Raw genomic sequence first — 12,743 nt, forward strand, 5'->3', positions numbered from 1 at the left:
AGCTGTTGCAACACCACCGTGACTTCTAGAAGTTGACTGGAGCAGTGGACTTCTGATTTCCCTATTACCAAAAAGTCATCTAAGTAGGGAACGATCACTACATTTTTGATTCATAGAAAGGCTGTTACTTTTGCTATTAATTTTGAGAATACTCTCTGGGCTATGAAGAGGCCGAAGGGTAGGGCAGTAAACTGAAAATGCCTCAGTTCTTCATGAATGAACAGGGCTACTCTCAGATATTTCTAACAATTCTGCTAGTATAGATAACCTCAATTATCAATCAGGAAAAATTAGCAAGAGGTTAAAAATATCAATATTTTACTTAATTCTAATAAAAAACATATAGAATTATCACCCAGAAAAATGTGCACTGTGCATATATAAAAATCAGATATGCATATATGCACACTGAAAAAGAGAACAGACAAAATTCCTGGATTTATACCATTATGAAACCAAGTTTTTGAATTTGACTGCGCAATTACGATTCATATACTCTGTTTCCTACAGGAGGCTCAGAAAAGACTTCCTGATAATTGTTTGATCATTATGCCCCAATTCAAGCTCTTTTAAATGGGGGGGTCCTTTTTACATTATAAATCATCAAACACTCCTATTGAACCACTTATTCTGGGGATAAGAGTGAATATTGTACCCCCTTTTTTTCCTTTTAAAACAGACAAAAAGTTGCGAGACACAGAATTACCATAATCCTCATTTATAATGTCATGGTTGTTGCTTAATATACAATCCTGTTGCTTATTATACTTGTCTTTAGCAGCCCTCAAATAAAATCGATTAATTTGGCATACTGTCAGTTTTATGAGATACTGAAAAATTATGAACCTCAAAACAGTGTCATAACTTGTACATCATCTTGCTGCTTGTCAAACTCTCTTAGCAGCCCATAGATTGTGTTACAATTAAATAGTTTGGCACAATTTAAACCATTTCACCAATTCTAATATATATAGGCAGACTTATCTGTCCTGAAGTCTCCTTCACTGGTGTCAGTGCAGATTATACAGTGCTTCGGCTCCCGACGCGTTTCATTATTCATCAGGGGAGTTAAGAGCCTTATGCCATCTTCCAAGAATGTCTGACATTGTTAATTTTTCTCAGATATTTATAGTAGACTGGATGAATTGGGACATGATAATATGCGTCCTTCAAGTCTATTACTGCCATAAAGCAATTGTGGTGCAAGAGCTTCACTGCCGAGCTCACTAACTCCATCTTGAAAGTCTGGTTCTCTATCAACCGCTTTAGACTCTTGAGGTTGATGGTCCTTTAGAACCCATTTGTTTTTTTTATCATGAACAGAGGGGAATAGAATCCCTTCCCCCTTTGTGGTATCGGAACTTCGAGAAGGACCCATTTCTCTACTAGCCCTAATATTTCTGACTCCAGAGCTGTTATACCTGGACCTTCCTCTTGGGGGTAATCAAAGGTCTGGCAAAGAATCTGGCTGAACCGTTTGATGTAATGGCTTCCCAAGCTGGAATAAAGTGGGAAAGTCTTCCCCCTACCTCCGGCCTGGCGTCATTGGGAAGATTTTTTAGCATTGGAGGACAGTCCTCCAAACATATAGCCTGCCTCCTTCTTTGATTTGGACTCCCATCTTCTTCTGTCTCCTGGAGGGCGACCCCGATTAAATTTCCTTCTCCGAAAACTAGATCTTTTTGAGTCCCCTGAAAATCCTGGGAAACCTTTGTTCCCATCGCCCGCTTTTTCTAAAAAGTCATTCAGCTTCTGGCCAAACAGGAGTCTGCCGTCACAATGGAGGGGCAATAAATTATGTTTGGATTGTAGGTCATCCGGACAACCCTTGAGCCACAAGAACCGTCTGGCAGCATTAGATAAATTTGCTGATCTAGCCGAGAGTCTAACCGAGTCCGCTGAAGAGTCTGCCAGGAAGGCCGACGCTGTCTGCATTAGGGGCAGATTAGAAAGTATTCTCTCCCTAAGCTTGTCTTCCAGTTGTTGGAGCCACACCATGAGAGACCTTGCAACACAGGTGCCTGCTACCGCAGGCTTCAGGCCTCCTACTGCAGCCTCCTAAGTGTGACGTAGAAAGGAGTCAGCCTTTTTATCAAGGGCATCTTTTAGGAAGCCTGAATCCTCCACGAGTTAGGATGATTGATTGGATAATCTGGCCACTGCCCCGTCAACTTTGGGGATTTTATCCCAAGGCTCAGAGTACTTCTCCTCAAAGGGGTACCTTCTCTTAGAGAAGGAGGGTAAGGCCCCTGATCTTTCTGGTTTCCTCCATTCTCGGTCAATGAGGCCCTAAATTTTAGGGTTTACAGGAAAGGAGTGTCCCTTTTTTTCTCCAAGGCAAACAATGTCTTCCTGGGATCTGGATGCTTTCTCCTCCCCCAGACCCATGGCTGATCTGACCAGTTTGTCCATACCCTCAATTGAGAAGCAGGGTCTACCATTATCCAATGAGGAAGAGGATGTTGAATCACTCAGCCATAGATCCTCGGACTGGGAGGAATCAGAGTTGGAGGAGACATTCTTATGGGATTTTTTCATACCCTCTAAATAACCCCTTCAGGGACCCTTGAACCTCTGCGTGAACTATGGATTTTAGATTGGATGCGAAATCCAGAGAACTTTCTGCTATGGTTTTATTAATGTAGTTCGAGCAAAGCGGTTTTTTGCCAATCTATGGGAAGGAAAATTTGGCATAGGGCACAAATCCTGTGCTTTTGATTTGTACTACTCTTATGTGCTTTCTTCTGTAGGAGCCTAAGAGACTTCCCATTACTAAAAAGGTGACATTCACGAAGATCACTCACCCCTGAAGTCAAACGGGTACGGGATTCGGAGGCTGTGGCGGTACATGCGATGATTCCTTTCTGGATGGTTCAGAAGTGTTCGATACCTTGATCCTGCGGCTGCCACTACAATTGCTCAAGCAGCTGTCCGTGTGAGAGGCGTCAGTCTGACTCTTCCGTTGCTGAGGTGGGGGGGAGGGGGTTAGCTGCTGCTCCTGACTGTCCGGGTCAGCCATTGTTACCCAGACTCGCTGGAGCGTGAGCGGCGCTCCCGAGATAACGCCCCCCTTAAAATAGGGTCTCCCAGAACTTCCCCCGGGTCAAGGGTCCCCCCCACCTTCCCAGGCTGAGGCTAAAAAAAAAAACAAACCCCCCCCACCCACACACACACACACACACACACACACAGGCCAGGGAGCACTTTACAGGGCGCCGCCATCTTGGATCGGGCACCGCCCCCCGACATCACTTTGCACACCTCTCCCACCGTGACGTAAGGCGCGTCACACCCGGAAGTTGCTTCACCGCATGCGCCCGCTCGGAAGCAGGCCCCAAGGGAGCTGCGGACAGTGCTTCTGGAGGTAGGTTTCCTGTCATTGATGAACAGAGGAGACCGCTCCCTACATGGAGGTTTTAGATTACAGGAATGTCAGACTCCAGTTCATGAGGTCAGGACACAGGGACCAACACGCCATTTTCCCTGTATAGAGCCAGGCCTTCTGCATCCACTGCCTGAGGGTTTTTTGGTTTCTTTTTATTAAATAGCAGTGTAGGTGTGCGCACGCTGAAGATCAAAATCAAAGCACACCCACCCCCAGGCCGGCACAACCCACTCCAAATACTGGCTGCGCTATACAGTGACAAAGCCAGTGCATAGCAGAACCAGCACAAGGAACGAGTGCCATCTTTGAAAACCAGTGGACGCAGTCAGCCAGCGCTCATCTAAAAGGTGTGGCAAAAGGGCAAGCAGGCACCATCTTTTAATAAGAGCAGCCACAGCAAGTACTAGCATAGATAACAATCCATCTTGGACTGGCCCAGCTCTTAGCCCTACAACCCAGGGACAGCACCCTTCTAGCTCCTGGCCAGTCACACATTGCATAGTTGTCAGCATGAGCCCCTCTAAGGCAAACCTAGTGCTGATAAGGGCCCTCGGTGATGGCATCTGACACCCCTGAATTAGAACATCAGTGCAGACTCCTGAATGTAGCATCTGGGTGGTCCAGCACCATAATGTTGTATTACAGATCAAAGACTAGCTTAACCAGAAGTGTAAATAGCCGAGGATGAAGCCTTCATATATGAACTATTAAGCCCAAGCTTCCTAAAAGCTCATCCAAGATTTCCCATTCCCCAAACTCATTTTGAAGGAATTTAGTACACTAGTCACCAACAAGCTTCCAGAGGCCATTGGATCATCGAAAGCTACTAGGTAGTACTGTCCAGACTAATGCTAGCCATCTCATTATATGAGCAGTGAGGAAATCCTGAAGTCACTACAATGGCTACTAGACAAAAACCAGAAAGTACATGTGACACATCAATACAGCATTTTATTAATACAAAAGTGCACAAGACAGTTGGCAGTGTACATAGTGGGTTTTATACACTAGTGATACCAGGTTTGTGAAGATGAGCAACATCCAAGATTAAGACAAAGTCCAATGTTACAGACAACTCCTCTCACATCAGTTACATGGTCTATTGCCAGTTACTGGCTCTCAGATCAAGATGGCATTTAACCATTTATGTGACCAAGTGTCTCAACAGGAGCTTGCATCTTACTCCTCTTTAACCGAGGCTCCCACATCTGCTTCTTGCTCCTCATGTTGGCCACTAGCCAGTTGTGCATAAAAGCCAACAACCAGCGAGTTTACTGTAGTGTTGTTTATGGCGTAGTTCAGCATATCATCCATAATAGCCTTTATTTTTGTGAACTTGTCCTTAGTGGCGGTTACAAGGCTTTCAGACATTTCTCTGAAGGAAGAGCCAGAGTGGAAGTTTTGGTAGACATCTGCAGCCATGGCACTAACACCATGAACCTTGTTCTGAAGGTTTTGCTGAAGACCTCGAACGCTGGAGACCAGAGACAAACATGTAGTCTGCAGGTGGTGAGTGAGATTTCGGGCAGTAGTCAGGGTGCGGGATTCAATTTGCTGTAAATGGAAATTGACAAGTTATAGTTTAATATACAAATGATGCCTAGCATAAGCCTAATGAGGGAGTGTCATTACCTCTGCACCCTCAGCGTCTTCTGTGCCTCTTGTCCACTCCACCCACTTGTTGTACATGTTCTCCTGTGCATCATGGATCTTCTGATTTGCATCATTCAGGTTTTTTCTTGCATAATCAAGCTTAAAGAAAAGCGAATACATTTACTTGGCTTCATGGAAGACAGGTTGAATGAGACAGGTGAGATTGTATGTGATACATTTGGTTTATTCATCTCCCCCATATGGCAGTAACAGTAGTGTTTGACTGTTACTCCCACATGTCACCATTAAAGGGAATCTGCCTTTATGAGGTTATGACAAATGTTTAAGACTACAAGTACATTTACTAACCAGGTTAACGGTGATCTGGAGCTGAGCAATGGCCTTTTGACTCCTGCATTTTGCATCCTTGATCCTGGTCACAGCCTGTTGATAAGCACGCTTGTGGGCCTTCATAGAGAGGGATCCCAGGCGCACGTAGTAGCCAGGCTCATCTTGGGACACCTCAAAGCCTTCTGTTTTAGTTGCTTCCTTAGCTAGAATAAAGCAGGAAGTTATGCCCATATACAGTTATATGAAAAAGTTTGGGCACCCCTATTAATCTTAAGCTTAATGTTTTATAAAAATTGGTGTTTTTGCAACAGCTATTTCAGTTTGATATATGTAATAACTGTTGGACACAGTAATGTTTCTGCCTTGAAATGAGGTTTATTGTACTAACAGAAAATGTGCAATCTGCATTCAAACAAAATTTGACAGCTGCATAAGTATGGGCACCTCACGAGAAAAGCGACAATATTTAGTAGATCCTCCTTTTGCAAAAATTACAGCCTCTAGTCGCTTCCTGTAGCTTTTAATGAGATCCTGGATGAAGGCATTTTTGACCATTCCTCTTTACAAAACAATTCCAGTTCAGTTAAGTTTGATGGTCGCCGAGCATGGACAGCCCTCTTCAAATGATCCCACAGATGTTCAATGATATTCAGGTCTGGGGACTGGGATGGCCATTCCAGAACATTGTAATTGTTCCTCTGCATGAATGCCCGAGTAGATTTGGAGTGGTGTTTTGGATCATTGTCTTGCTGAAAGATCCATCCCCTGCGTAACTTCAACTTTGTCACTGATTCTTGAACATTATTGTCCAGAATCTGCTGATACCGAGTGGAATCCATGCGTCCCTCAACTTTCACAAGATTCCTGGTGCAGGCATTGGCCACACAGCCCCAAAGCATGATGGAACCTCCACCAAATTTTACTGTGGGTAGCAAGTGTTTTTCTTGGAATGCTGTGGTTTTTTTGCCACCATGCATAACGCCTTTTTGTATGACCAAACAACTCAATCTTGGTTTCATCAGTCCACAGGACCTTCTTCCAAAAAGAAATTGGCTTCTCCAAATGTGCTTTTGCATACCTCAGCCGACTGTTTGTGGCGTGCTTGCAGAAACGGCTTCTTTCCCATCACTCTCCCATACAGCTTCTCCTTGTGCAAAGTGCGTTGTATAGTCGACCAATGCACAGTGACACCATCTGCAGCAAGTTGATGTTGCAGCTCTCTGGAGGTGGTCTGAGGATTGTCCTTGACTGATCTCACCATTCTTCTTCTCTGCCTTTCTGATGTTTTTCTTGGCCTGCCACTTCTGGCCTTAACAAGAACTGTCCCTGTGTTCTTCCATTTCCTTACTATGTTCCTCAAAGTGGAAACTGACAGGTTAAATCGCTGAGACAGCTTTTTGTATCCTTCCCCTGAACAACTATGTTGAATAATCTTTGTTTTCAGATCATTTGACAGTTGTTTTGAGGAGCCCATGATGCCACTCTTCAGAGGAGATTCAAACAGGAGAACAACTTGCAAGTGACCACTTTAAGTAGCTTTTCTCATGATTGCATACACCTGGCTATGAAGTTCAAAGGTCAATGAGGTTACAAAAGCAAAAGTGTGCTTTAGTAGGTCAGTAAAAAGTAGGTAGGAGTATTTAAAACAAGAAAATAAGGGTGCCCATACTTATGCACCTGTCAAATTTTGTTTGAATGCAGATTGCACATTTTCTGTTAGTACAATAAACCTCATTTCAAGGCAGAAATATTACTGTGTCCAACAGTTATTACATATATCAAACTGAAATAGCTGTTGCAAAAACACCAATTTTTATAAAACATTAAGCTTAAGATTAATACGGGTGCCCAAACTTTTTCATATAACAGTATTCAGCCTGGTTTACTACTCAATAATTGTGAATTGTTGGCCATTCATAATCCAGTGCAAGATTACTTTTCACTGCAGTCAATGTACCATTGTGAAGGAGCAATAGTGCATGTTCTTAAACAAGCCCTCCCATCAAAGGTTTGATCCTTTTAATAAATTGCAATAATTTTACAGCACTGCAATTGCTCGTTTTGCCCGTCTATGCAGCTAATTTTTCCATTAGGTCTATGACATCACATGATCATAAACAGCATAGAAGGCTTCAGCAAGTCCATGTAGAGACAGGAAGTCTTTTCTGGGCACTGAAGGTCCCTGGCAGGGGAGCGGAGCAGCTGGGTCAGGAGTTACAGGGATGACTCTTGCAGGAAAATAAAGACTTCCAGTGTCGACAAAGTAGAGAAGAAATAAATTGGATAGATGAGTATTTATGTACACAGTGCTATATAAAATATGATGCCTGCAATATATTAGAGGATAAAATATTTGATGGGAGTGCTTCTGTAACAGAAACCCAAACCACCTAGTATTTGGACTGCCTCAGCAAGTCAATAGGTTTGGGCTTACCCAACTCCTCATCTGTTGGTGGCAGGTATTGTTCCAGAAGAGATTCAGACCTGGTTAGTGCAGAGTCCACACGGTTGCTTATGATCTTCATTACACGGCTTCTCAGAACAGTGTTAATGCTGCCATTTACAACATCCTTAGTCATCTCCACACCATTCTGCACAGCTCCCTTTGTTTTATCCACTACTCCTGTGATACTATGGATTGCAGCATCTCGGGCACCAACAACGGCTTCTGAGGCATTAGCCACAACCTAACATACAAGGAGGCACTTCTGTAATCTGACCTTAGGAGAAGTGAAAGGTGAGGTTCTGCATGGATTTTAGCAGCTTACCTTTCCAGAAGGCTGAGACAGAATAGGCAACTTCTCCTCAATCTTGTCCAGTCCAACACAGGCAATATTGTTTGCCAGAGCAACTGTGAGGGGAATAAGAAAGAAGTAACATCTGATGCAATAGTCATCTGTATATAGAAGGCAGCAGAGATTAGTGGGGCCGTGGCCTATCAGTATTTCTCAGGAGTGGGAGCCAAAACCAGGTGAGGAACAGAGAAAAGGTACAATAGAAACAAGTCACCAATTCTGCATTTATCACCCACTCCTGAGGAAAAATACTGAACAAATACTGATAGCAGGGCCGTGGCCTTAAGCTGGAATCAAAGTAGCATATGGCATCCGATGCGGAGTAACTTCTCCATTGCATGTCTCGGCATATATCGGACTGCACTGGGACAAAATCAGCCTGATGTTTCACATACAACCCCATACAAGTCTATGGGTGTATCAGCAGACTCGCACTGCCAGCTGCAGCGATTGTTCCCCGATAAACATCAGATAACACTCGGCCGGGTTATACGCTAGAGTGATCCCGTCCTAATACTCAAACCTGTGTATTATGTCCAGATTACAGAAGTTACATTTAAGTTGGTTTTGGATTTTTGTTTAAGGAAAAGTAGAAATTAAGGCTTATTTTTTGCCATTTAAATTAGTTTGCCTTCTTTAGCTTGTGTTGCACTAAGCATCAGGCTGCAGAATGAGTGAAGGGGATCTGTCAGCAATTTCAGGTAGTGGCAGAGACATTGATGTCAGCAATGTGTCACTGATTAGGCTGTGCTGTTTCAAAACAGGTATTTTAGCAGGAGATCACTGCCGGCAGATAGCAGCCTAGATGTCTTCCGAGCCAACCACATCCACAGCACAAGTTAGTAGCTTACTATCAATATACATAGAAAGCTAAACCATCAAGAACAGATCAGATCATTACTGCACCAAGAAAAGTGAGTGATCCATTGCTGGAATTGGGGCATTTCCCTACATTATGCTGCTCTCAGAGGAGGTAGCAAAACACCTGCAGACATTCACTTTACTGAGAAATCTGTCAGCCCCCTGGAAGTTTAAGGTCTTATTAACCCCTTTTTCCATGTATGTGACTGGGGTCAGTGTTGTAGATCAGTTTACCACAAGTGTAAAATGGATATGTGATGTAGAGAAGAAGAATCATGTGTAACAGATTCCTGAATAACAGTTTTGTAACCATTCCATCTGATGCAACGTCGGCTGTCAGAAAATCAGCAAAGATAAATATGCATGAAAACAAAGCCTAGAGAACTAGGTAATGGAAGATTAATAAGAAGAATTGTACAGATTGTAGCCAAATACAGGAAGAAAAAGCTACAAATACTAACAAGACAGTGTTGCACATGAGTTGCTAGTGGAAAAAGCCACAAGAAGCTAAACCTACTTTGAGGCTGAAGTTTCTGCAGTATTGGCATGGCACCAGTGATGGCCACAGAAGTGATACTCCTCACACTTTTCTCTGCAACGTCACAGACGGACTTCAGGTAGGGATGGTTGTCTTTAGTGGTCACATAGGCAGAGGACACCATGTCATATGTGGAGCTCACCAGTGGGAGGTTTGTCAGCCTTACCACCACGTTCTAAGGAAGAGAAAAAACCCTGAAAACATACTTGGAAGAGTTGAACAAACACCAGTGTACCAGTTATGATACTTGGAGAACTACACACCAGTAATAGGAATGAGTGGACAGTAAAGTTTGGGGTATCTACCCGGCACTAGTCTACTGCTGAACCCCTCACATGGCTTAAAACGAAAGTCTGTTACTGTTTGGATTGGCCAGCCGAATAAAGCTTATTAAAGGGCTGCAGCACAGCCAATCAACAAGCTTTAAGGCTGTGGGCACTTCAGGCCCCATCACAGCAATGCCAAGTATTGGTATGGCTGCAATTGGCCAGCTCACCACGTGACCTGGCCTGTATAACAGAGTTAAAGAAATACTTGCTGGCTCTCCAGCCAAGTGAAAGCAGACAGCTTTGAGCTTGTCTTATGCTGGAAATGGGACCAATATCCAAGGACCTTCTCTGCCTATTAATACAAGCCCACAGCTGTCTGCTTAACTAGTTATTGAAAATAATGGGGGCGCCATGTAGTATTTATCAGGTTAAATAAGGCTTAAGACATTTAGTTCCACATGTATGACACTAAAGGCTGCTAGATTATATCACTTTCCTACTCACAGGGTAATTGTCCTGCGCTTACACCCATTTTGAAGCCCCCTAAAAATTGTTTTAAATGGACTAAATAAAGCTAAGACTAGGGGAGAGATTTAAAAAAAAAAAAAAAAAAAAAACACTCAGCTCCTGAAATGGGTCAGTTTATAATCTCACCTCCATTTTCATTTGTTTGTAATGGACTAAATAAAGCTATTTTTATTCAATTCTCATGGCATCTTTCATCTTTGCAGATTACTGCTATGCTCCACCAGTGGATTCAAGCACCCTCTGGTTCCTACTATCCCGGCCTAATGTGGATTGGCAGGCGGGGGGGGGGGGGGGAAGCCTTTATTTAATGGAATTTGTACATAATGCAAACCTAGGTACATTTGGAGAGGCCATTACCAGCCTGCTTGGATGGGTTGGTAGTAAGGCCCATTCCCAGCTATGACTGCTTCCTCCCCATCACCTGAAGAAGCAGCAAGAGGCTCCTGCATTAGGTGTGATGAAGAATAAGCTTTAAACAAGCCTAAAACCAAAGTCCGTAGATGTAAGAGCTTGTACAATTAAAGCCAGTGAGATGCACTGCAGCACCTGCTCACCAGCATCAATACAGATCCTGCTCTACAAGTAATGCTTCTATGGGATAATAGTCATCCATCCAGCATGCAAGGCCCATTGGCTATATACATATAGTGGACAGCTCATTTACTCCTATAGAGCCCCATTACAGATCTGAACACTGAGCTACAGATCAGTCATGTGCATAATCCTCACTGAGGACACATGGAAGAGCCAAGAACTAGAGATCGACACCAGATCCCAGCCTGAAGGAGCCCTAGCAGCAGATCCTGTACCTGGGACCATGCACCATCATATGGCAGAGCCCCACACCTGGGTACCAGTATCCTGCATGAATGGACATCTGCCCAGAAGACAAGGGGGCACATAGGTCATGTACACAGTGGGACTCACATGGTGATACCATAGTAGTGACTCTACAGCAGGGTTCCCCAACTGCAGCCCTCAAGGCCCACCAACAGGTCATGTTTTCAGGATTTCCTTACTATAAGGCTGTGTTCCCACGATGCGTTTTGCAAGAGTTTTTGCTGCAGCATTTTCCGCAGCGTAAACGCTTGGGAAACGCATGGTAAGCGTTCTACCATGGTCCCCTATGCAATTCCGCACTTTCAATGCCCATGCTACGGATTTTTCCGCAGCGTTTATGCTGCGCTCAAAAATTTGCAGCATGTCCATTAATTTTGCGGATGTGCTGCGTTTTCGCCGCCATTGACTTGCATTAGAACGCGCCAATTCCGCATCTGTACTTACATAATTGGCACATTCTAATGTGCAGATGGTACCCGAGTGTGGAGAAGAGAAGACTCTCCTCCACACCCAGATACCATAGAAACAGTAAAAAAATAAATAAATAAAGATTACATTCACCTTCCAACGGCCCCCGGACTCGTTCCCTGTGCTTGCCAGCAAACTGAAGGACCTGCGCTGACATCACAGTCATGTGACAGCAGGTCTTTCAGCGCAGGGTCTCACGATCAGCTGGCAGCCAGGAAGGAGCGCAGCAACACGCCAGGCCATCGGAAGGCAGGTATCAAGGTTTATTTTTAAGCCTTCTAAAGGTCACACTATATAAATCCATGCTGTTTGCATAGATTTATATAGTGTGACCTAGTTGTCAAGCACTTTCCAAGTGATGCTAAAAATCACCTGGAAAGGGCTTGTCAATTCGCATGTGAATCCACATGTATTACGCAGGAAAAACGCATGTACAATCCACATGCATTTTTTCTGCCAGGGAGATGCAGAAATTTTCTGCATCATGGGCACATAGACTTACACAGGTAATGGAATTATTGCCCATCTAGGTGGTGCAGTTATCACCTGAGCAATACCAAGGAAATCCTGAAAACAGGACCTGTTGGTGGGCCTGGAGTTAGGGAACCCTGCATTTAGACACACAGGACCAATCCAACTGCTACAGTGTAATATTAAAGACCACTCCATGCCCAATAATACCCATATACACCAGTAGGGTGGGGGGGGGGGGGGAGGGCACCTCACTCCATGCCCAGTAATACCCATATGCACCAGTGGGGGCGCTCACTCCATGACACTCCATAGTCCGCAGACAGCAGCTCCTCGGTATCACGGCACGTTACTATCAGCCATTACATAAGACAGGACACACGTAGTTGTTACCTGTTGCTGCTGCTCCACCGTCTCAGCCATGTTGCTAAGTAAAAACCTACAAAGAGCAAAACACAGTCACCACCAAAGAGGAGAAACCACCACCAGCTGCCAAACTACCACAGGCACTGGCTAACCCTCAGCACTCACAGGCCCTCTGCAGGCAACAGCACGAACTGCACAGAAGGAAGGAATGCCTGCTGCTCTGGAGCCTCCGCACTTATAGGCGGCTAACCACGCCCACCTGACTAGGCGCTGTCTCC

General features: G+C 44.3%; 1 protein-coding gene across 1 annotated transcript; it reads right to left on the reverse strand.

Moving 5' to 3' along the window:
• Positions 1 to 4,316: 4,316 nt before the first annotated feature.
• LOC141249615 (perilipin-2-like) lies at positions 4,317 to 12,743 on the reverse strand. The gene is made up of 8 exons (XM_073669712.1): positions 12,631 to 12,743; positions 12,493 to 12,538; positions 9,503 to 9,698; positions 8,098 to 8,180; positions 7,764 to 8,016; positions 5,348 to 5,532; positions 5,018 to 5,137; positions 4,317 to 4,939 (listed from the first exon to the last, which is right to left on the reverse strand). Exons 2-8 carry the CDS (start codon positions 12,520 to 12,522, stop codon positions 4,565 to 4,567), a joined length of 1,242 nt encoding a protein of 413 aa, XP_073525813.1. The 5' UTR covers positions 12,523 to 12,538; positions 12,631 to 12,743; the 3' UTR covers positions 4,317 to 4,564.

This window comes from Phyllobates terribilis, unplaced genomic scaffold (assembly GCF_046119375.1).
Source record: "Phyllobates terribilis strain yellow unplaced genomic scaffold, ASM4611937v1 Scaffold_2__4_contigs__length_985480577, whole genome shotgun sequence".
Taxonomy (NCBI): Eukaryota; Metazoa; Chordata; class Amphibia; order Anura; family Dendrobatidae; genus Phyllobates; species Phyllobates terribilis.

Excerpts from the sequence above, each read along its gene's own strand:
- LOC141249615 (XM_073669712.1), bottom strand. The coding sequence starts at position 12,522 with ATGGCTGAGACGGTGGAGCAGCAGCAACAG. Across the intron at positions 8,017-8,097 it reads TGTCTCAGCCTTCTGGAAAG|GTTGTGGCTAATGCCTCAGA; the intron begins GTAAGCTGCTAA and ends CTTGTATGTTAG. Across the intron at positions 4,940-5,017 it reads AAGACGCTGAGGGTGCAGAG|CAAATTGAATCCCGCACCCT; the intron begins GTAATGACACTC and ends TTCCATTTACAG.